The sequence below is a fragment of the Varanus komodoensis genome, unplaced genomic scaffold (genome assembly GCF_004798865.1).
Source record: "Varanus komodoensis strain SLA01 unplaced genomic scaffold, ASM479886v1 scaffold12, whole genome shotgun sequence".
NCBI lineage: Eukaryota > Metazoa > Chordata > Lepidosauria > Squamata > Varanidae > Varanus > Varanus komodoensis.
The window spans coordinates 9,610,902-9,634,501 of record NW_025335349.1 but is presented as its reverse complement, the minus strand read 5'-3'; the positions used below and the strand labels follow the sequence as shown (position 1 = coordinate 9,634,501).

Genomic DNA, 23,600 nt, shown 5'->3' with positions numbered 1-23,600 from the left:
AGTGAGGGGCTTATGGGCTTCTCTCAGCAAATACTGCAATATAGGTGAGCAGAATCTGCTGAGAGAATTGTTGTTAATTGAAATGTGTGAAGTGCAGGCATTCCCAGAAACACCTGAAAAGTGAGTCTCTTCAATGGGAGTTTTTCTCTACCTCTAACCCTCTTCCAGAGAACTTCATTATCCATATCAGCAAATTGACTGTGAGCACAATCCCTTGAACTCATCCCTGAAGGTCTCATATAACAAGTTTAAGCTTGTTCATATAGTGCAAAACTAAGGCTTTATGTTATATACAAACTGGGTCACTGTGTTTAGGAAACTGCACGTCCCATCTCACTTGCAAAATGCTGATAAAATGCAGTACTGTGCTAAATTGAAAACCTATTTCCTTTGCCCCATCACTTAAAAAAATGAAAAGAGCAAACTATTTACAAGAATACATGGATTTATACTGTAAAATTGCTAGACTACAACAAAGCACTGCTACGTAAAGACTGTTCATCTAAATTAAGAGAAGTTGGACACTGACAATAGTTTTTGTTAAACCGCCACATTGATAGATATTAAAACAAATGACTAATAGATATTGAAACAAACCTACTAATTCCTCATATGGATTACAGATACTTTGTTCTATAGTCATGACCTATTTCTTCCGCCTAGAAGCTGGATAATTTTCAGCTGAGCTTCCAGGATGCCTAAGTCTCCTTCCACCTTCACCCCACCCCACTAGGAGTTAAGTGAGGGACCAATTTTAAAGAAATAATCTCGGACATTAACTTCACATTGTACAGCGTTACTGGACCATTTGAATACAGACTTTTAAAAGCCTCAAGGTATTTATCTGTAAGGTATACTTTTAAAAGGTAATGAAGGAGGACATGAAATGCTACTAGAAAGTGTGATTTTCATTAAGTAATAATATACTGAAACTTAGCAAAGGAGACAAGGGAGTTATTCATTATGGGAAAAGTATATCAGGAATGTATGTGACTGCATTCTTCAGCTCCAAAAAAAAAATTTCTTGCATTTTCTAATTCAGCTTTTGCATACTTGTGGACATATGATACAGATAATGATCCTCTTTAATGCTTTTTCAAGAGGTAATAATGATTCCTTTCGAGTTCAAGTTTCCTGGCCTCCACTGCCCTGGGTATCACCTTGAAAATAATATTTGAGGGCTCTAGTTATTCTTCAGTCACCCCCATTTACTTCCATATAGCCTGAAGTGCCTGATTCTGCCTAATCTTGGAAGGTAAGGGTCTGACCTGCTTGAAATCTGGATGGGTGACTTAAATGTAGTGAACCACTCAGAGAGCTTCAGCTATGGGTGGTACAGAAATGTAATGCTGCAGCAGCTGCAGCAGCAGCAACAACTTGGATCACCACCCTAACAGCTTGACAACTCTTGACGCCCCGATTCTTTCCTGGCCTGGACAGTGAGTGTGCTTCCCACTGGAATATGGAAGTTTGTCCCCAAGTGGCCAGAGATGTCACAGAAGATAGCCCTCTATTTGCCAGTGAGAAACTTGCTAGGCAAGTAATAACTTTTGTTAAAGGAGTGATATTGGGGAAAATATAGAAAATCATAGTGGAGTAAAAGACTGGACGGCAATAAATAGATTACTTATTTGGTAGTGAACGCCAGAAGTTTCTTATTAAAAGGCACATTTTAAGATTCCACATTACTGGAGACACTTCACTTTTGCTTTTTAAACTGTCCAGCCATTGGTTTTCAAAATTTAACCTGCTTCATGCAATAATGCGTTCGTAGTGCAATCCTATGTATGTCTACCCAGCAATACCTCACTGAGTTCAATGGACTTCCTTCCAGCTAAGTGCGTGTGTACAGACCGCAGACTTGGCCTCTTAAACCAAAGATAAAACCTATCATGTTTGCTCAGTGAGACATACCACAGACCATACCTTGCAAAACCACATCAAACTGTGGTTTAGCTGTTCAAATGCATTGATTAACTATGCTTCCACTTACTTCCCTGGGATTTACTGGGAAGGTGCACCTGGTGAACAATATCCACAGTGAAGAGACAAAAAGAAGTGATATAATTTGATTTTCATTTACATGATCCTGCATCCATGTTTTTAGTACCAAAACTAGAATCATACAAAAATTGCTCTTGTAATAATTTGGATGCTTGCTATAAAATACTATGGCTTGAAGCAGATAATTATAGAGTTTTTCATTAAAATGGTATATTTCTAAGGCAAACTCATCAGTTGAAATGATAAAATTTAATACTTATTAACAAAGTTAGATGTGGGGAGGTTTTGCAACATCAGCACTTTGTCCTGTAACACATCTATTCTAATATTTTAGAATGATTAATCTACTGTAGAAGTGAAAGAATCCAAAAGGTGATTAATTAAAAGCACTAAACTTGCATTTTGGGGCTGCACAAATAATTACCAGTAAATTCAATATTGCAATTTGCCATTGGGAATTCATTTTAAATAACTTCTGAAAATTGTCTGACAAAGTTAATTGTGGTTTGGAATTTCCAATTTACGTAGAAGTAGATAGTTTTAAAAAAGGTATTTCTGTTATTTATCACTGCAATCCTAAAAGTGTATTACTTTTACTGAAAACCTAATCAAAGCCAGCAGTAAAACTGTTCTTTCATCCTTTTGTACAGATGTAGGCAACGTACAGCCAATAGAATATTTTATATATATGTATGTATGTATGTATGTATGTATGTATGTATTCTTTTCAAATCTCACTTTAGGTCATCCTTTCATCTTTAGTCAGGAAAATAGGGGTTGTGGAAGAAGCAAGACTGTGACATGGGCTTCAAACATACAGTACTGCACACTCTTATACACCCACAAATAAATCATAAACAAATAAATTCCAACTTCACTTGGATCCTAAGCTACTTCATTATTCATATAATGCAATTCTCACCACCAATGCCCCTATTAGAAGTTCCCTGTGCCATACCCCACACCATTCTCAATGTCCCCAGTGCAGCACAAGCAGATGTTTGGGGTATAAAAAATGGGTAGGGTATAACAAATTGAAGAGGAGGCACTTTCTCTGATGGAAATAAAGTTAGGAACTGATTCTCAGATTACCAAATGTCCCACTGCATCCATCTTCCTCTCTGACTACCAGTAAAGCAGCAATATCTTTCTGGTCCTACCCAAGAGAGAAAAATCCAGAACACAGATACTGAGTCTGCCCTATGTGAGTTTGTAAGACTAAACCACACATTTCCTCTTATAAGTAAATACACAAGAGTAAACCACACATGGAAAAATGAAAAGTATTTTCCCAGATATGCAGGAGTTGCTTGAAGACCTGCTTGTCAAAGCTACATGAGCTTGATTATTCATGGTCAAAGGATGCCTAGGCTATACAAATAATCAGTGTTTGAAACTCCATTTGGCTAATTACAATTGAATCCAAAGCCGGTCAGGTAACAAGGTCACATGGCACAGTAAGAAACAATCCTAACTATGCTACTGAAATGAAAGGCCATAGAAAGCCAGTATGATGTTGTGGTTAAGAGTGCTGGACTGGAACTCAAGTGATCTGGTCCATGTTCAGCCATAGAGCTCAGGCCAGGCACATCCACTCAGCCCAACATAACCATAGGGCTGTTCTTGTGAAGAAAGGAGTGAGAGGAGCAGGTGAATTACATAAGCCACCTTGAGTTACTTGAAAGAAAAAAAGAGTGGGAACATAAGAGTTCAATGGTGTATCTACTATGTATACAAGTACAGTCTTGCAAGAGATTGCCATTCATATTAAAAGCAGTAATAGACTATTTGTATACTACTCTTCTATATACACTACTTTAAAAATATTTTAAAATAATTTATTTTTTAATGAACAATACAGTTATCTGTAGCATCTCCCGATGAAGCACTTTCATTCATAATTCTAAGAGAGAAAGATGGGCACCCAGACTTAGGAGGTAATTGCATCAGACCCACCCTTTTAAAGGGCTGCAAAGAGAGATGAGTTCTCAATCCCAGGTGTTTTAGGAATGGAATGAAGCCCCCTCTGGCCCCACTGTGGTCCAAGTTTATTAACAGTGAGCAGCTTGTCTAGGACAGAAAGCAATTAAAAACCTACAAACTTCTTGTAACTCAGAAGTGCCTCTCTTTGGAGTACATGACTTTCATTATTAATTAAACAAATATTTTCTAGTCCACAGAATTGCACTATGAAAAGAAAAACAGTTGAGATGAGAATGGCTTAAAGAGATGCAGAAAACAGTTAAGGATAGCAAGTGAACATTGAATTCAAAATTTTGGTTGAGTGGTCTATCCCAGAGTAGGCAATCTGGGGCTTCCAGATGTTTTGGACTACAACTCTCATAAGCACCAGCCTATGTAATTAATAGGGATTCTGGAAGCTGTAGTCAAAGACATCTGTAGGGTCCCAGATTGCCTGTCCTTGTACTCCAACTCTGTTGTCTCTCCAATGCTATATTGCACTCATGGCACATGCTGGCAATGGTCCCTTCCTCCCTGACAGGACCCTCTTGATCCTCAGAATTTTCCGAACCCAGGCAGCGAAGCATGTAGGCAAAACACAAGAGAAAAAAAGCAACTCTTTCAAGGCCAGGAACAAGTGCAATAGGTATTAAAATATAAAACTCCCCCTCCCCCTCCTGAAATTCATGAAACCTTGTTCGCTTCACTTGTCCTTCCAACCTTTCCCTGATTTCATCCTAAATTTCATTTTCTTACTTCCTACCTGTTAAGCTTTGCCTTCCATCCCAATGCTTCAAGGACAACCCAGTGAGTAAAATGGAGGACAATTCAAGAAGCATAACTAAACTCTCAAGCATAAAACCTAACATTTTTCGTTCTCCAGGGATGACTTTAACAGCATCAAAGACTACCAATAAAACTTGCTTTTATAGAGAATATAAAAGGTTACACTACATTATAAAACTGAAGTTTTCACCTCCTTTGTTTTCTGACCCAGCAAAATGAACCACTGGATGATAGCACTGTTACCACATGTTGCCTTGCTTTACTTTCAGAAGATCAACGCATACTTGAGCTCACTTACTTGAATCACAGGAAATGTTCTGTTGTGAGACAATTCTGTGTGAAATCCTTTTCAGATGATCATCTTTATGATGTAAAATGAAAACTAACGCTGGAAAGGGAAAAAAAGGACTGTTCTACAGCTTCTTCTTCAGGGGAGAAGAAAATTAATACTCTTCAGCATCTACGGGACTACACTGTTCCACTTTGATACTTGTTTGCCAGTATACACAGTATTTGGAAAGCATGAGAAGTATATGGAATTGCTAGTTCCTTTGCATTTCTTAGATAATAATATTGATGGTGGCTATATTCCCTATGACAGTAGATTGCTATCCTCCCACAGATGGACTAGCAGAAGGAAAACTCCAAAAAGAACCACCTCAATCTGAAAATGACCTGCTCTTTCCGGTAGACTCAAAATCATAGATGTTTGGATGCAATTATGATGTCAAACAATAATTTCCAAGTTAATGACCTTTTCAAATAATTTTCAGAAGCAAGATGCAGCAGGCAAATGCAACAAAGTTTTAATACATGTGATAATTGTAGTGGCTAGTTTTGATCAAATGACTCAGCCGACTCAGGGCTCCAGAAAACAAACAAAATTTGGTAGTCAGTTGGTCCTTATTTGCAGAGTTGGCAAACAAGTGACTTTGCTACAGAACTTCACACTGCAGGGGGATGTTCTTCTAACAAACAGAAGATTCCTGCACTTAAAACATTAATATGGTCAGGCAGAAGGCTTTGTTGGAATCTTAATTTTCTATGAGCAGAGCTATCGTTTGTGTGAGGGGAACAGAGTATATAAATATTCCATAATGTGATTCAACACCAACATTCTAAAATTAAATAACCCAGGTGCAGGTTTATCAGTGACAAGAAAGACTTGGATTAATTGATGGCTACCACTTTATTGACTACAAAATTGATAGGCTCAGGTTATAACGTTCTAGCTTATTTTTTCTTGGGTGATTAAGTGTATGCTGAAAGTGCACTGTTGCTACTTAAAACAGCTGCCATAATACTAAGGAATATCTATTTTTATAGAATGTAAAAAACAATTTGTATAGAAAATAAAGACTTTTCCTTGGGTTCCATTAATTTATATCCACGATGTTACAAACTATAAATGGATAATGCATTTAGGAGCTGGATTGTAAAAGCTCTGTCTCACAGAATCAGGAACTGTTAAGAGATATTCTCTCCTAATGCAGCTGAATTCCTTCCACTTACAGCAAATGCACTGGTAAAAACAGCTTTTACTCCAAATAAGAGGGAAACAGTAAAAGCAACTGCTTTGGATGCCCTTATCCATGCAAAATGATTACCAGTTTGTCTGCTGTAAGCAGGTGCCCAGAGTGACCACACATTATAAATGGAATACACTTCAATTTGCTTTTTTCTGCAAGATGGTATTGTAGCATTTTGACTTACAGGAAAAGCTCTAAAACAAATGAGCAGGAAAAAGGGGGTGAACCATATTGTTCCGAGATAATTTGCTTTTGTGAAGAAACAGGTATGTGGTATAATTAAGCTGCAATGTCAATGAACAAGCAAGAGACAAACAGGTGTACCTTAATTATCCATAACCAACCAAGATTAAGAAAGAAGAAAATGATCCCCTGAACTAATGTATGAAATGAGTTAAATTTATAAGAGACACAGCTCTCATTTCTTGATGATAGTTGATTAACAACACAGAGCTGGAACTAATTATTTTAAGGGAAGGTCATCAGAGTCCAAACTTATATGCATACAGATTTATATGGGGTTGTTTGTGGCATATCAGTGCATTCTTCTATTGGCTGGGCCACTTTCCATCCCATCCTGCCTTTTCATTAAAGGTTTCAAGGGTCTTCCCTATTATATCGCAAACTTCTTTGCCAATTCCTTTAACAGGATAGCTGGTGCTAGACAGGAAAGTCAATCTTCAACATGCTTTAAGTCACAGGAAAATTGGCACAGGATATTACAGGGGTGTATCATCAAATAATGTAAGGTGTAGTCCAGCCCTCAAATACAAAATTTGAACACTGAATATTTGAACACTGAAAATTTGAATATTGCTAGTGAAGCCTACTGAATTCAGATGGGCCTTCAGTAGCTAACAATTCACCATTGTTCTCTTTCTTTATGTGCAAATTGTGGTCTTCTTGATAGCTTCATAGTTGTTTCATTTATTCTTTGCATCAGTGGAATGCAACTCTTTGCCTCTTCCTGACTAAGGGAAAGAGCACCACCATACAACCTGGCATTTGGGGGACTGCTTTGTCTGCAGGCTGCTGATAAAAAGAGATCACACTTTGCACCACACTGTGAACAGAGGGAACAGTGTCCCGTTTGCAGCAGATGCTGCAAAATGGATGAGTGAAACATGCATGGGCTCACCATGTAGCATCAAAGCAGAAGCTACTGTTGTTTTGTAGTTCTAGTTCATGGCAAAGAATTAAAATTCCAGTATCTTGACCATGCTGAATTATCAAAAGAGACTGTGGCAGTATCCAGCTTACACATTCCTCAATGCCAATAGCATTAGCTTGATTTCCTAGAAAACCTGTGAGGCAAGTGAATGCTAATGGTTTGATGTTAAGAATCCCTTATGCACAATCTAATTTGCATTAGTAAAATTGAAGTGTTTGATACTGCCCTATCTAAAACAATGTATGAGCTATTTTAGTCCACACACAATGATGTAAAAACTTCTCAATGACATATCAAAGATTTGAAAAGTCGATTGGGAAAGTTTTGCCTCGAAAACTGAACAGGCACTTTCTGTTGAAAGAGGAGTCTAAGAAGCAAGTGTAGCCATGTCATTTGAATGTATGTATTTGGTCAGCTGCGCTATTACTCTCAGCCAAGACAGATCCAACAGGGCTGTGCTGGCAGAGTGAATTTGTCGTCTCCTGCTCTTCTCACCATGTGAACTCTGCATGCAGTGATGCTAGCATACCTTGGAAAAAGTGAGGAAGGGAAGAAGATGACCTTTGTGAGCATTTTGCCACAGGTGTGCACTTATGAAAAGAGACTATGACTAGCAATTACAAATCGAGTGCAAAGGAATAGTCCCTATAGTGCAAGTCAAAATATATAGAAACAACCAAAAGACTAATATTCTAGATAATCCTTTGCTTTGCTTATTGGTATATAGGCTCCCCACAGTGAAATAAAATCAAATATGAGGAAGCAATAGACATTCAGTAAACACAGAAAGGTCAAACATTTTTTTGTCAGTTTCAATGGGGTGGCAAGTGATCCATTCCAGCTGTCAGATGTTAAGGGCCCGAAATCTACAATCTTCCTATGCACTTGTCATCTCTCACTGCTTGTCTTTAGTTCAGTGCCATTTTGCCTTGCCTTGTTCTTGTCCACCAGCTCCAAATACCCTTACAATTCCAGAGTTACTCCAATTTGTGCTTAGCGAATGAGATTAGACCATTTTTTTGGTACCTGGTCTTGGATGCTTGAATGAGGTCCTGCTGACTCATCTTCCATGCCTGATCTGAACAGTTTAGTTACAGACTTCATTTCCTGTTGGAACCCTGGTCTAGTATGGTGTGTTGCTTTACGGCATGGAGTGGAGATGGTGGTGGCTCATATTCAACCATCCACTAACTGCGGTTCTCCTGCAAGTGTTTTCCTTCACAGAAGCAGCTTTCACTTAAATGATGCTTCCCAAAGAGTTGGTGGCTTTTCATTTCTCCTCTGGAATGTAAAGAGGATTGAAGAGATTCAAAGTGCAATACAGCCATGCCTCTCGCCTTTTATTGCAGTCAATGGGATCATCATGCTATTGTTGAGATGCACAGGTGACTCTTCTAAGTGACAGAGGGGGCATGTTTCAAGGGCACATGTCAAAAAAGCCCTAATGAGCATTCCCCTGCGAGTGGAAACTTGCATTCTTAACAATTAATACTTCCACAGAGTTTGTTAATACAGAGATGCCTTCTCCTTATGAAATCCATTTTGTTGCTTCTTCTGTTGAAGAGAACACACTTGAAGGTTTTTAAAGTCTCATCCTCAATTTTGCCACACAAGAAAGCAAAAAAGCAGCCAATACCTGCTTCTTGACTGCATAGGAAAGTTTCTAATCTCTTTCTTTGCTAGGATTCCATAAAGCCATGGGGAGTTTGCAGAAGCATTTATCATCCTTCCTTATGCTCACTGGCATGCCACATTATTTCTTGCCATCTGTAGAAGTCAACAACCTCATATTGAACAGGAATCCCCCACCTTTGGAGACCTTGCCTCCAAGAAGGCTTGGAGCCATTGTATAACTAGGCTTCTCGGCCCCATCTCAGACTGATAACCCATGCACCACACAGGTTGCATTTGTTCTTACATGCCAACTAGATTGCAGAAGTTCACTCAAGGTTTGGATTTTCACATGAAACTAAGACAAGAGTTTATTGCATTGCCATGCAGATGAAACAGAATGATTTTCTGTTGGCAAGAACTTAGTTTAACTGTCATCACAAAAGGATACAGTGCTCAATGGTACTAAAAGCTGCTGAGAGGTCCAGCAGAACCAACAGGAACACAGTGCCCCAATCCATTTCACAGCACAGATTGCCCTCAAAGGGAGCAAAAGCAAGCTCTGCCCCATAACCAAGTCTGAAGCAAGACTGAAATAGTTCTAGTTTGTTTGTTTCTATTAATTTTTTAGCCTGCCACATTAGCCACATGACTCTCTGGGCAGGTTACAAACATAATCCACATCATCTGGAAATCCCTGTAGCTGAAAAGTCACTACATGGTCCAGCTCCTTGCTCATGAATGAATTATTATGAAATATGAAATGCAAGAAAGTATCCAACACAGTGGGTTTCAGGGAAAAATATTTTTAAAGGTCTTTAAACACCACTTTTAGGTAAGACAGACCCACAACTTGTTATGAAGAGGCATTCAGCATGACCCTTCCTGAATCCAAGCTAGAGTTGCTGCAGTACACAGTAATTCCACTTAATGTATATTTCCCATTGATGCTAATAGTAAATTTTGTATAGTACACGAAAGAAGTGGTAAATCACATTGGGGAATGAGATGATTTCATGTCATTCCATTTATTTCCTATGGTAAGTGCCCTAGGCATATAATATACCTACTGATTAAGGTGTACTGAATAAACCAAGTTAACAAGATGGGAACTAATAGAAATGCTTACATACACACCACAATTATTAGAGTGCTAAATGTTTTGTTCAAGCAATAGCCTACCAAATGAAAAATTATTTCCTTTTGCACTGAGAGAACTATCCATACTCAAATTCATGCCCTGACATCCCAATTCAATTTGCTAATTCTGGTTCTTTTGCTGCAACAGCTCTTAGAAATGGTTCTACTCAAGAGATTATAAGGTCACAGATGGAATACCCAATAAAACTGAAATGCTTCCCCACTGGTCCCTCTCTCAAACAGTCCTATTTGAAACATCCATTTTTAAACCTCGCTTCTCAGTATGATACTCAAACAGAACATTATGCAATTTGACTACATTTAGGAAGCTGAGAGATAGCTTTTCTTTACAATTTTACACACCACTGAAGTATAGACATCCAGAGAAAGACATCAGTGAGCCACCCTTCCACTAATCTGGAGCTTAACCAGTCTCTGCACAAGTGCATTTTCTGAATACCTGGTGCATTAACCTCCAAGCCTCTGTCCATTATCTTGATAGGGGTAGGCAATAGTCGCCCTAGCAGAACCCACTAGCCCACCCACAAGCTAGATCTCACTTCTAATGGCACCAGAAGGATAATTTTAAAATGGCATCCACAGTGACCCTCGGATTCTCTGATGTGGCCGAAGAACACAAAAAGCATCAACATTAGCATGCAAACAAACTAATTTTGATTCTTTTGATGCTCTGTAGCCACTACAGGCCCTATTTTCTCCTGGAATTTTTTTTAAAAATATATTTTTACCGATTATGGGGTAGAGGTTGGGACAGCTTGCACCCTGAAAGTTACATGCCCCCTGATTTAGAACAAGATCCATAGCTTACACTGTGAAGAATGTAGTGCAGGTGAGCCCAGCTGTTTCTTTCATCTGAGCAGCTTTGCCCACACATTTCCCCCCTTCGTCAGCCCAGTGAAACTGCCCAAAGTGGCAATCCAGACAGGATGAGGCCAGCTTGAAGGTGGCCATGCCCCTCCCACTGCTTCATCAACTGGTCTGCAGAGAAAGGGGAGCCAAGCAAGCAGGTGGGGGGGGGGGTGGATCACAGTAGCAATCCATTCAATGTGGCATACCTCCCAATAAATGTGTACAGAATTGCATTCTAAATTCCCAACTCTAATATTTTTGGAGGGAAAAATACTAGTCTACCTTATAAGGTTTTAAGGATTACCGAGTTAATACAGCAAGAAGCTGTGTTTAAAATGTAAATGCTAGGTAAACAATAGCAAACAACAGCAAGATCTATAGCACACTAATATATATGAATCTCCCCACCCCAACCATTCTAAGGTCTACATAGAAAATAATGGAATACATGTTATAAAATGGAAATGGAACAGCGAAAATGCAAATGGAATAAAAAGCACCCTAAACACCAAGTAGTGTTTCCCTAACTTTGCCAAGTCTAATTAAATAGGGTTATACTGACACAATGATTTTTGCAGTGTTAAGTTTTCCTGCCACATTCAAATCTGGTACAAAGGAATTCAGTCACTTGAATGTGGATGTCATCAGAAACAAAGTATTCAGTCTAGACCATGCCCTGTGCACTGCAATGTATGTACACAGCATTTGGGTGAACACAACTTCCCAGGTATGAGCTGGTGATCAATAATCATGGGGCAGGTATTTGATGGTTAGGGTAAATCTGTGTAGAAAGGTCTGGGACGGAAGCTCTGAGGTATGAATTACAGGGATAAAAATGTCTTGGGTTGACTTGATAATTATCTGATTTTACCTGGAGAGGGGAAGCAGCACATTTTAAAATAATCCCTATCTCCTCTCTTGCCTTTACCTTTGAAAACCTGATAGAGCTGGAGGTTCAAATCACACAGAGAGGTAGGACTCAACGCATCTCCAACCCTTTGGTGAATTGATTAACGGCATGTAGAGCATAAAGTCCAGTGACTCCTGAGGGATGCAATTCTACCAAAGGCTGTTACAGCAGGAAGGAAGAGGAAAAACACCTGCAATGCCTATCAACTTTCAGAAGGTAATGGGAAGAAAGGAGTATGTTCTGGAGTGTCAGGGCTGGCAAGGTGAGCCATAAAGTACTTCTTTCAGTCTGAATATTGAGCTAAGGTTGAGAGGGGAGTTTGGGGGCTTTATATTTTCAAATATATTTTGAAAACTGGTGCTTTAATTATAAGTGAAATTCATCATGGAAGGCATTTCTGTATGGGTACATGCAATTTTTAAACATTAAAATGATAATTCTCTAAAGTCAGGGTGAAATTTGTAACATTTAAATCTTTATGATAAAATAAGATCAGAAACACAACAGTACCTCATTAGCATGCTGCAGCTCATCGGCAAATTGACTGACTTCTCTGAAAAGCAGGGATATTGCGAAGTTCCTTAGTATGCTGCATCCCCCAAGCAAAACAAGGGCATGAGATATAGAATCCTGCATCTGAAACTGAGTAAAAGTATCAGTCAGCTTCACCCCATTAAAAAAAATAACTGCAAAGAAGTTAAAATGTGTTGTTATACTTGGATGTTATATTTGGAACACTTAAAAGATTGGAAGGGATTGAACAAGCAAGCCCAATACAGAGCTATTCTTGAAGTGTGATATAGTTGTATGATATCACGGTACAGGTCACTTACAGTGCAATCTCAGGCATGTTTACTCAGAAGTAAGTACATTCAAGTTTGATGGGATTTATTCACTACAAAGTGCCTTTCGAATTGCAGCTCAACTTACTGGAGCAGGTCTTTCTCATTTCAACGAAGCCGTTTTGGAACAGCTTGTGCTCAATTAAACTTCACCAATGTAATTGTCCATGAATGCCATGTTAAGTTTAATGTTTATACTGGTATCTAACAGAAATGTCAGGGAACAGAAGGCTTAATATGAACTGGTTTTGCACCTTACCACATTGATGTATAGTCACCTGGCTGTATTTAGAGCTGCCCGCCCACACATTCGCACTCCCCTCTCAACTTTACCCCTTCTACAATCAACTCTCCACAGAAACATCCTGCTCATAGGACTGGCACCGAACCAATTTCATGAGAGAAGCACATTTTGGATGAGGTCCATCTTTTGGAACAGACTTGAAGGCAGGCTTCCTAGGCAGATCCAGAAGGCACTGTACTGTATTCCTTTCCCAGCTCAGCCCAGAACCCACTAGAAAATAGTGGGCTTTGCATCCATTCAAGAATTGTCTCTGTCTATCAGCAAAACTCAAGCTCCCATCCTGGCACACTTCCAGATAAGAAGAAATATTCCATTAGGGTGTTAAAGCCTATGACATGGATTCCAATATGGGAAACCATTTGTTTTTTGATGCATGCTTGAAATGGTTTGCTATCTATCATCTCACTTTGTTTCATCTAGTACAGTGATGGCGAACCTTTTAGAGACCGAGTGCCCAAACTGCAACCCAAAACCCACTTATTTATCGCAAAGTGCCAACACTACAATAAAACCTGAAAACTGAGGTTTTAAGTTTAGAAAAAACACCTCACAGCCAGTCCACGCTAATATATATATATATATATATATATATCTCCTTGGCAGTGCACTGACTGGCCAGGAGAAAGCTCGGACAAGTAGTGGCTAATGAGTCATGGCTCATGATGTTATCACCTGGCACCTCTAATCCTTTCCGAGCATGTGAATGGCCCCTGTATTCGCTGTTATGCGATGTTTGGCTGCTGAGGTGATACTGGGGTGCCTTGGCTTATATGCCTGACCCTGGTGCAATCGCCTAACCCTAATATAGAGATAAAATACCATTGAAAAGAAAGCGATTTTGGAAAAGCCTTCCCTGAGTAGCTTTTTCTGCACAGCTCATCACTTCTGCCCATTCTAAACACATTCCAACCATCAAAATCATGTCAGGACACCTCCTTTTTCTAACCCTAACCCAGTGATGGTGAACCTTTTAGAGACCAAGTGCCCAAACTGCAACCCAAAATCCACTTATTTATCACAAAGTGCCAACACTACAATAAAACCTGAAAAGTGAGGTTTTAGTTTAGAGAAAACAACTCACAGCTAGTCCAAGCTAATACACACACACACTTACATACTTGGCAGCGCACTGACTGGCCATGGCAAACCTCAGACGAGTAGCAGCTAATGAGTCATGGCTTGTGACGTCATCGCCTGGCACCTCTACTCCTTTCCGAGCATGCGCATGGCCCCTATGTGCACTGTTATCTGATGCTCAGTTGCTGGGGTGATGCTGGGGTGACTTGGCTTGTGTGCCGACAGAGAGGGCTCTGCGTGCCCACTGTGGCACATGTGCCACAGGTTTACCACCACTGATCTAGTATATTTATTTCAGGGATGCATATTCTGCCATTGAAAAGAAATCTACAAGTTGGCTTGGAAAGTAAATATGCATTGAAAAAATGAATTTAACAATTAAAGCAAACAAAAATGGTTAGTTTGTTGTGATGACAAACACACATATCTCCAATTCAAATTAAACTGCAATCCAGGAGAAAGTTTTACTAAACGGCACTACCATCTGCCTTACCTCAGAAAGCGGGGACACCTGGAACATATCCTGGACTACCCCAAAGAACAGTCAGTCAGCTTCATATGGGAACAGACACTTCTTCAAACAGAAGACGGGCTATATGAAACCCCACCTCTGAAGAGGGCAAAGTTTTCTGTATGTTATGAAGCAAAGGGAGTGCCTTTTGAAAGAATTAAAAACTAGTTTTCAATTATCAAGTGTCCTAACAATTAACCAATGAAAGGCTAAAGTGTTTCAGATGCTGTTGGAAGCCAGTCAGCGTCATGGCTCAGTCCACTGCTGCAGAACCAGAAGTGGCTATACATTCTGGCAATAGGGTCTCGACGCTGGCACACATAGTAAGACTTAGTTCCTGCTCCAATCATATATTTCCCCCCAGTGCCCAGCACAGTGTTTTCATAGCTGTGCAAGAAACATGCTGCAATGTGTACACACATAATTAAACAATCTTTTGATGATTTTAATTGAAACCCACAGTGCTGGCACAATCTTATACCTTGATTTTAGGTAAGTAAGTAAACTTTTCTCAGTGGAACAGAGTCTTGTAGCTCTGTCAAGACCTTCCAGCTGTTCTGCAAAACTTCAGTGGCCAAGTTTGCACAGTCACAGCAGGGAAATAAAACATGATGGCTTATTTCCCCTACCACATATGCCAAGGGGATCTGCATAATTAACCTGTCCAGCATGGCTTGTAAACTTGGCAAGTATGGCTTACTGCCATGGTTGGCAGGCCACTCCACTGATTCTGGATAGCTTGTCAAGCCACAAGCACCCTTGCTAGATCTGCATGAGAGGGACAGCCATGCCAGTGCAAATGCAAACAGCATGTACGGTGGGGAAATAAGCAATGGTGGCTTATTTCTCCTGCATGATCAGGCAGCTATAGCCAGTGCCACTAAGAGCTTTACCTGATCCAGTCATTCTCTTATCAAAAATTCTCAGGCAGAAAAGCAGCAAGCAGCTAGGCCTGAGTTTAGACAGCTAGAGCTAATAAGGGGAGCACATGACATTTCTGGGAGAAAAGTGTAGCTGTAGTAGCAACAGCTGGTACTCACCAAGTTGCTTCTATAAAAACCTAGAAATGAGAATGAAGGAGAAGGTGGTGGAAAGGAGAAAAGTTAAGAGAAGACCAGCTGGTGAATGTTGCTTCCATGAAGGCAGAAACACAATCACTGCCAAAGACACAGGAAGAGTGCCACACCATCCAGGCCTTCCTTCACTGGGGTCCTGAATGGTCATCAAAACACCAGCTTGGCCTCTCTTTTGCACTGTCTGGTCCCACTGTCTGTCTAATCTAGATAATCATTTCCCTAAGATAGACAAAATCTATTGAAGGAGATCTGTGAAGTGATGGCACCTGAAAGGCCAGTTCTGCTAAAGAAAAGAGAGGAACACACTCATGGTTTAAAGACAGAAGGGGAGGTGGATTTACAGAGTTGTAAATCTAGATGCTCACTAGTCCTCAGTGCTGTAACACAAAGCTTACAGCACTTAATTGTGGACTCCTGGAATAACAGAGGCAATGGAAGAAAGTGTGTTTAATATAGCCCTTCCAAGGGACCCACACAAGTCTCCATGTAAACATTCATTTAATCTGTTAATGATCGATCTGACAATGACACATTACAAAAGATTCTTGGCTTCTGCTATGGAAAACAGCCACTTTTTTGTCCACTTGTATACAAATGTATGGCTGAAAAATACAATGGCCATCTTAAAATAAGATAGATAATACTGATAAATATAGAGCTAATTAATTCCAAGGCTAACCTCGGGATGCTGGAGCATTTTATCTGAATAGACTAGAATGTGGCCCATGCCTGATCTACTGTTCCATGGGATTCTACACTGTAATTAGAATGAACTTCACATTGCCCTTTCTACCTAAAGTCTATCTCTAGCCTCCAACCCACACTACCTTGAATTTCAAAACAGATTATCAGTAAAACTATCTAAGGTAGAGGCTTAATGTAGACCTCATTCAGTGCATCTGTGGTCTCTGAATTGGGTAGCTATCATGTTCATTGTTCTTTACATTGCCAATCTTCAGCAGGACTGTTAAATGTAAAGATCTGAAGAGCTGTTTTCCAGGTAAACAATTTCTCAAGAAAATATCTCAAAAAGATCTGTAGGATAATTGTGAACCAGATGTTACCTGAATTATATTGTATTTTGGGTGTTGTGCACCATCTCTCTCTTCCCCAAGCTTTGCCCTTTGATTTCCCAGTAATTCAAGACTAGAGACTTTCAACTACACTCTTCTATTATGTTAAAACTGGCCAGCCAGGACTGGCTTTGTAGTTCAAAGGGAACAATATAAAGGTTATTAGGAAGAGGCATCTCTCAAGTTAATATGCCCTCTAATTGCAGATGTTGATTCTGCACAAGCTAGATGTTGATTCCATCTTGAACCAGTCATCTTCCTTCCCCACCAAATGGAGTTGGTTCCCCCCTTAGGGAAGTTCACATTGCTTGTGGACCAGAGAGCATAAATGTTGGACATCACGTCATTGAACTGTTGTCATGATCTGGCACTGAATCAGTGGGTTAAGTTGCACTCCTGCCCCTTTGACCACCCCTGTCCACAATGTCTCCCCATCAAGCAGAAACAGTCCGGTTCTCAACTATCACTTGGCTTATCTCCCAAGCTCCTTGCTGGCCTTTCCAGTTCAGCCAACCACTCTGGTCCCAGCATTTCTTCCAACTCAGATTCGGAGTTTGAATTCTACCTTGGAATTTTCTATTTTGAGAGAAGCGGGCCTAGTTTCTACACTGGGTCTGAAAATTCGGTCAGCACCACTAGCTCCCACTGTGCCTGATTCTTATAGTGCTTTGTCCTTCCGACCATCATCTCTTCATTTTGCATCAGCACAATGAAATCTGGGACTAGGAGTTCTTGCAAAGCATGTTACATAGGGATGCACAAGGCTTTATATCTTTCAAAACAAAAAGCCCCTTTTTTCTCTGTTTTAGAGAAGGGCCTGGGCTAGAAACTCAATGATGAGCATAAGAATGCTTCTGCTTCTGAATGGCTCTAGCAAAACTCACAAGATCAGGACAATAGGTAGAGATACAGGAAAATAAATTTCCAAACTACCAACTGAGATTCAGCCTCAACTCCACCCCTTCCCATGGCCAATAATCATGGGTGGGGCTCCTTGCCTCTCTGAGCCAATACAGTACACGAACCTACTATGATACATGAATAGGTAGTTTTTAATTATAGATAACACAGACACAATCTAGGGAACCTTTAACTAATTCCATTTGCACATTCAGGCATTTGACTTCTAAAAAACCACACACTTTGTGGCTTTGTGCTAACACGGAAGCTGCTTTTGAAATCTCGTTTCAAAAGTTATGTTTGATTCAGGATGGGGAATTATGGTTCAAGCATATGAAGTCAAAAGGTCAAATGAGACATGCCTGCTGGCCTCTCCAGGGCAAGATCAAAAACATTTTAAAGCATTCGTGTCATCTATGATCCTTGTTTAAACCCTGGAAGTGCAAATGTTGCTATTGACTTCCAGTTCTACAGGTTGTGATTTCATTACTTCCCAGATTTTTAAAACTTAAACTGTATTATATCCATCCATTTAAATGGAGCTACTTTCCCAGTGCTTCTGAATTACTCCCACTATTAATGGCCCATTCTGTTTTGATTGTCCTTTTTAGTTAATGCTTGAAGAGTATTGTTCATGGGTGACCGCTGGTAAATGTAGGTCCTGTAGGTACAGTGGATGATCCATTAGGCAGCTTTAGTGTTCTTGCATAGACAAATGACAGATGCACAATTTAGGGTGTGTTCTAGAGACTAATAATTATTTTAATAGAGGAAGTTTATATGAAAGATTTCCTGCATCTGTTGTCATCACTCAGTTTTTATGCAACCATTGAAAACCTCTGGCATATAATACAGATGCAGCCCACCTGGTTTGCCAGGCTTTTTCTCTGAACCTCTGCCCTGCGGCAGGCAAAAATCTTACCACAGGTAATATAAGACCTTTCCCTGCTCACTTACTGGGAAAAGGAGTCTGTTTCAGTGCTGAGGAAAGAAAATGTAGCACTCTTCTGCATGGAATAAGTTAGGATGGCAGGGATGGGAATGTGGTGGTTCCATGCATGTTAATGTATCTGTCTGTACACTGTGCATGTGAAAAAAGAGAGATGGGCCAAATGTTCGCAGTGGCCCCAGCTACAACTGGCATGGGATGCATGACATTCCATCCCAGAGACAACTCAGCTATATGATAAAAATGGTCCCCACCCCTGACCTAAGTAGCTACTTGCATTCATTGGTATTTCCTTGATGAAGCTATTAAAGGCACAAAGTTATGCCATGATGGGAATTGCAGGCCTTTATTCTGTCTAGATATGTAAAGAACTGTGCCCTTAAGTCTGCAAAGCAGTTCACAATATTAAGAAGTGTTAAAAAGTAATACAGTTCACAACATTTTATTTTAAAAAAGATATTATAGTGCTGTAATTGTAGTGTTGCAAACTAACCTGTCACTTTTTGTGCTTTGAATTACGATTTTATATGCACTATATAAAAAAGAAAGCAACATTTGAAAGATGCTTTGTTAAAATACTCCCCAATGAGACATAAGACCTACTCACATAATTCTCTAGGACATGGGTCCTCAAACTACGGCCCGCGGGCCAGGTCCGGCCCACCATGCCCATTTGTCCGGCCCGCCATAGAAGTTTTAGACTCGCCGCGCACACACACATGCGCATGGCGAAGCAGTGGCTTGCTCATGTGGAGATCGTTTTGGACTCGCTCAGAGAAAAGGAACTCCTTGCGAGCAAGCCGGCTTGTCGCCGTGCATGCCCAGAGGCAGCTTGCTCTCAAGGAGATTGTTTTCTCTGAGCGAGTCCAAAACGATCTCTGTGCGCACCCACCCCTGCCTTGCGCAGCACGCGCATGCCCAGGCACCCCCTGGTCCGGCCAGCGCCCATCGCTGGCACCTTTCAACTGGCCCCCTGTTGAAAAAGTTTGAGGACCCCTGACCTGATGGATGGGTGCCACTTTCCCTACAGTAGACTCCTCTTTCAAAAGAGACGTAGTCACTATCACCATAAAGGAGCTTAGCAGCAGCCACTGAAACTCCTCTTGTCTTGCAGCTGGTCCCAATTCTGCACAGCAGAACAGTGGCAAGAGTGGTATTTTTAAAATGGTATACAGTGGTGCCTCAGCTCATGAACGCCTTGGTTCACAACCAAATCGGGTCACGAACAAAAATTTCATGAAAATTTTGACTTGGGTCACAAACTCCACATTGCGGTCATTCACACCCCCCCCCCTCCAGTGGGGAGATGGCCACGATTGCAGTTGCGTTCGTGCAGGGGAGACATAGAGGAGCTGGTGACAGAAGAACTTGCTGAACTCCAGAGCGAGCAGCAGAAGGCACTTGCTGAGGAGGATTCCGCTGAGGAAGACAGGGAGGAGGTTAGCAGTCATGTGATGCAATCCATTGTGGAAAAATGGCATGAATGCCAGGATTTCTTTCAGAAGCACCACCCCAACATAACTGTAATGAACAGAGCGTTGAATCTTATGAACAATAATGTGGTCTCTCATTTCCGGAGGGTTATGCAGCGCAGGAAAAAATACGTGACTACAGACAGATTTTCACCAAAATTGACCCTGCAGCTAAGAGACAAAGAAGAGAGGAAACCCCTGAAAGAGATCTCCCCAATGTCCTTATAGAGGGGGACTCTCCCTCAAAACAATAACCTCCCCCTGACCTAGGTTAGTGTTCTCCACTGTACTGTACAGTACTTTGTTGCTTTGTTGTTCTTTGTCACTTTGTTTCAGATTTTTCTGATCGGATTAACCTTATTTACACTGAACCTTGACTTGGCTCACAACCACATTCGGAGGGGCCAGAACAGATTAACCTTATTTACATTTAATCTTATGGGGAAATCTGACTTGGGTTACAACTAATTTGGCTCACAATCAGCGTCGTGGAATGTATTAAGTTCGTGAGCCAAGGTACCACTGTACATGCAAACCTTCCCAAAGCAGCCTGGCCTGGATTCACCATGCAGGTGACAGGAATGCAGTGAGCAGTGTTCGTCCCTTTCAAACGCTTCCCCCAGTTCTCCAACCCTTCCTATATGATCACCACAACTTGTCTAAACTTAAGCAAGTGCTGAGTGCCAGCCAAGCACAGCTTGTCATGTTCAGGAACACCTGGCCTTCAGATTAGTCTGCTGACAGCAAATGCATGGAATACTACAGTGGAAAGAAGACTCACCTAATATGTGACCAACTTAGGTACGCTACCAATTGGCGTGGAAGGCATGCTACTAATTCAGGAAGGCCTGGCCTTCTCTGTAAGCTTGCAGGCAATACTAGATACCCTGCCTCTTAAGGCAACCTTGCCTCTTTCTCCAGGAGGGCCCGGCTGCCTTCAGGAAAGATGCCTTCAGGCCTGCCTGCCCCCATGTTGTGTGAAAGCTGCCCAAGTCTCAATGTGGGGAACGAAGCAGGACATTCTGCAGCCATAGGGAGGGGGACGGCACTGTCCCGAGGATGACTCCATCTTCTTAGTGAGTGAAAGGTGCTTCACATGCTCCTTGCCCCACCCGTGTGAAACAGAGATGGGAAACTCTCTGAAAGGCAGAAGCAGCTTGGCCACACAGTTCCAGGTCTTTGGTTTATTTTGGCATTGTTGCCAAGAGCACCTTTTATCCCTCACCGTGCCTTTAAAAATGAACACGGTTCAAGCAGCATGAAGTGCAAACCTTCCCCGCTTTTTGAATCTGAACGGTAGCACTGCTTAATTCCTGAGAAGAGCCCCAGTTCGAGTGACCTGATGAATGGGTCCTCAAACGACGGCCCACGGGCCGGATATGGCCCGCCATGCCTATTCATCCAGCCTGCCAAAGAGGCTTTGGACTCACCATGCGCGCACACACGGCAAAACGGCGGCTTGCTCGTGCAGAGATCATTTCGGACTCGCTCCGAGAAAAGGATCTCCGCGTGTGCCTGCCCCTGCCCCTGCCCCTTCCCCGCCTCACCCCGCGCCTGCACACCTCCTGTCCCGGCCTGGCCCACGCCCATCGCCTGCGCCTTTCAACTGGTCCCATGTTGAAAAAGTGTGAGGACCCCTGCTCTAGGAGCATTCTCTTATATAGTTCCTGTTAAAGTGGGTACAGTATTATGAGGAAAGTAGCCAAATAACTGTGGTTCACAGATAAAAATGTACTTTGCACCCCCCTCCTTGTCTTTTTTGTAAAATGTTCTGGGAGCCATGTATGGCTGTTGAACAGTATATAAAAGCTATACATAAAATAAATAAATCTTATTGTTCTAGTTGCTGGGGGGAAAACCCCTAACCCATTTCCCTTTCTAACTTGCCAGTTTATCCCATGCAGATAGATGCAAATATATGAACAATCTTAATGGGCTTCCACGGGTGGTGGTTGAAGCCCCATTGGTGAGGGTGTTCAAGGATAGGCTGGACATGCACATGGTGGGCATGTCGTGAGTGGAGCCGGCTAGAGCTGGGAGTCAGACTAGATGGCCCGGGAGATCCCTTCTGACTCACTCTGCTTCTATGTTACTAGACAAATAATTTCCTAGCCCGATTATGAAAGGAGAAAGATTTTTAATTTCCAAAGTAATGCAAGGATCTGGTGCACCTGTGAAAATATATTTTAGATCTTGGACATATGCGGTCTTATGGGCAGGTTGGGGGGCTTTAGACAGCAATGCATATTACTTCAATTATGAAACATTCTTTTTTTCTCTTCTCCCAGCCTGCAACCACCTTCTATCATTTAAAAATGATTCTAGATTTCTGATTATGTTAGAGCAAAGGCAAAAGGGCTCACAGTTACCAACTCTAATTTTTAAAAAGGAGAAAATAAATACCTCCAGCATGTATTGTTTACATTTTAAACTCATTTAAATCATAATGCTATCATAACTCCCATGAATAAAATGGGGTTCGCTTCTCCTGCCCTAATCCTAAGCATGTTTATTGGGAGTATGCACATTTTGCTGTAAAAAAAGAATATTTTTAAAAGTAAAAATTCAACTACAAATTTATATCTGGATTATGCACACCAGAAAGTCTAACATCACCAAGAGCAGCACAAATAAGTACCTAATCACAGGCAACTAAGAGGCCAATTAATACTATCATTTCAAGGATGAGGAACATTGAGTCTGATGCCCCAAGGAAACTGTATCATCAGCACTTTTATCACAGTAGGAAAGTACTACTGTAGTTTACTTTAACTAGCTGCTCACCTGAGTGGAAAGGAGAACTGAAGAGACAGGGAAGCTGAGATGCCAGCACTTAACGCCCTTTCTTGAGGTGGAGAGAGAGGATGATGCAAAGGGAGTTTGTAAAACACTAATGGGGTCTTTCTATCTGGTGTAGACAAAGGAGGGGAGGGGAGAGGTGGTGGTGCATAAGAGTGATTGAGAGGGAAAGCAGGAAGGAAGTTTGGGAATGGAGGAGAATCTGGAACATGGGACACTGGAAGCTCCCTTACAGTGCCAGTTTCAGGTCACTGAGGGTACCTGGGCAAGGCTCCCTCAGTGTGCCTCCTTCCTCAGTAACTCTACCACCTTCGCACCCCCACTGCCACCAGCTGATATTGCTTTTCAGCCTCTTCTTCATTATTGCTAACACCTGTTGGCTTGCCAGCCAGGGAGCACCATTTCCTCCTCCTCCTCACCACCTCCATGGTCTGGGTCAGAGCAAGAGACCAGTAACCCTATTCTGTGTGGCTCTTCTCAGCAGGCCCATGCCTAACATCAAATTTGCAGATGACACAAAACTGGGTGAGATAGCCAATGCCCTGGAAAGAAAGGCAGAAAGAAGATCCAGGGTGATCTTGATAGGTTGGAGCACTGGGCTGAAGACAACAGAA

At 41.3% G+C, this 23,600-nt stretch overlaps 1 protein-coding gene across 1 annotated transcript in view; it reads right to left on the bottom strand.

Annotated features, from left to right (window-relative positions):
- Nucleotides 1-23,600, bottom strand: part of MEI4 (meiotic double-stranded break formation protein 4) — an 83,087-nt gene that overhangs the window by 16,481 nt on the left and 43,006 nt on the right. Inside the window, exon 5 of the mRNA XM_044421451.1 lies at nt 12,494-12,625. Coding sequence (XP_044277386.1) covers nt 12,494-12,625 — 132 coding nt within the window. The remainder of the gene's footprint in view (nt 1-12,493; nt 12,626-23,600) is intronic.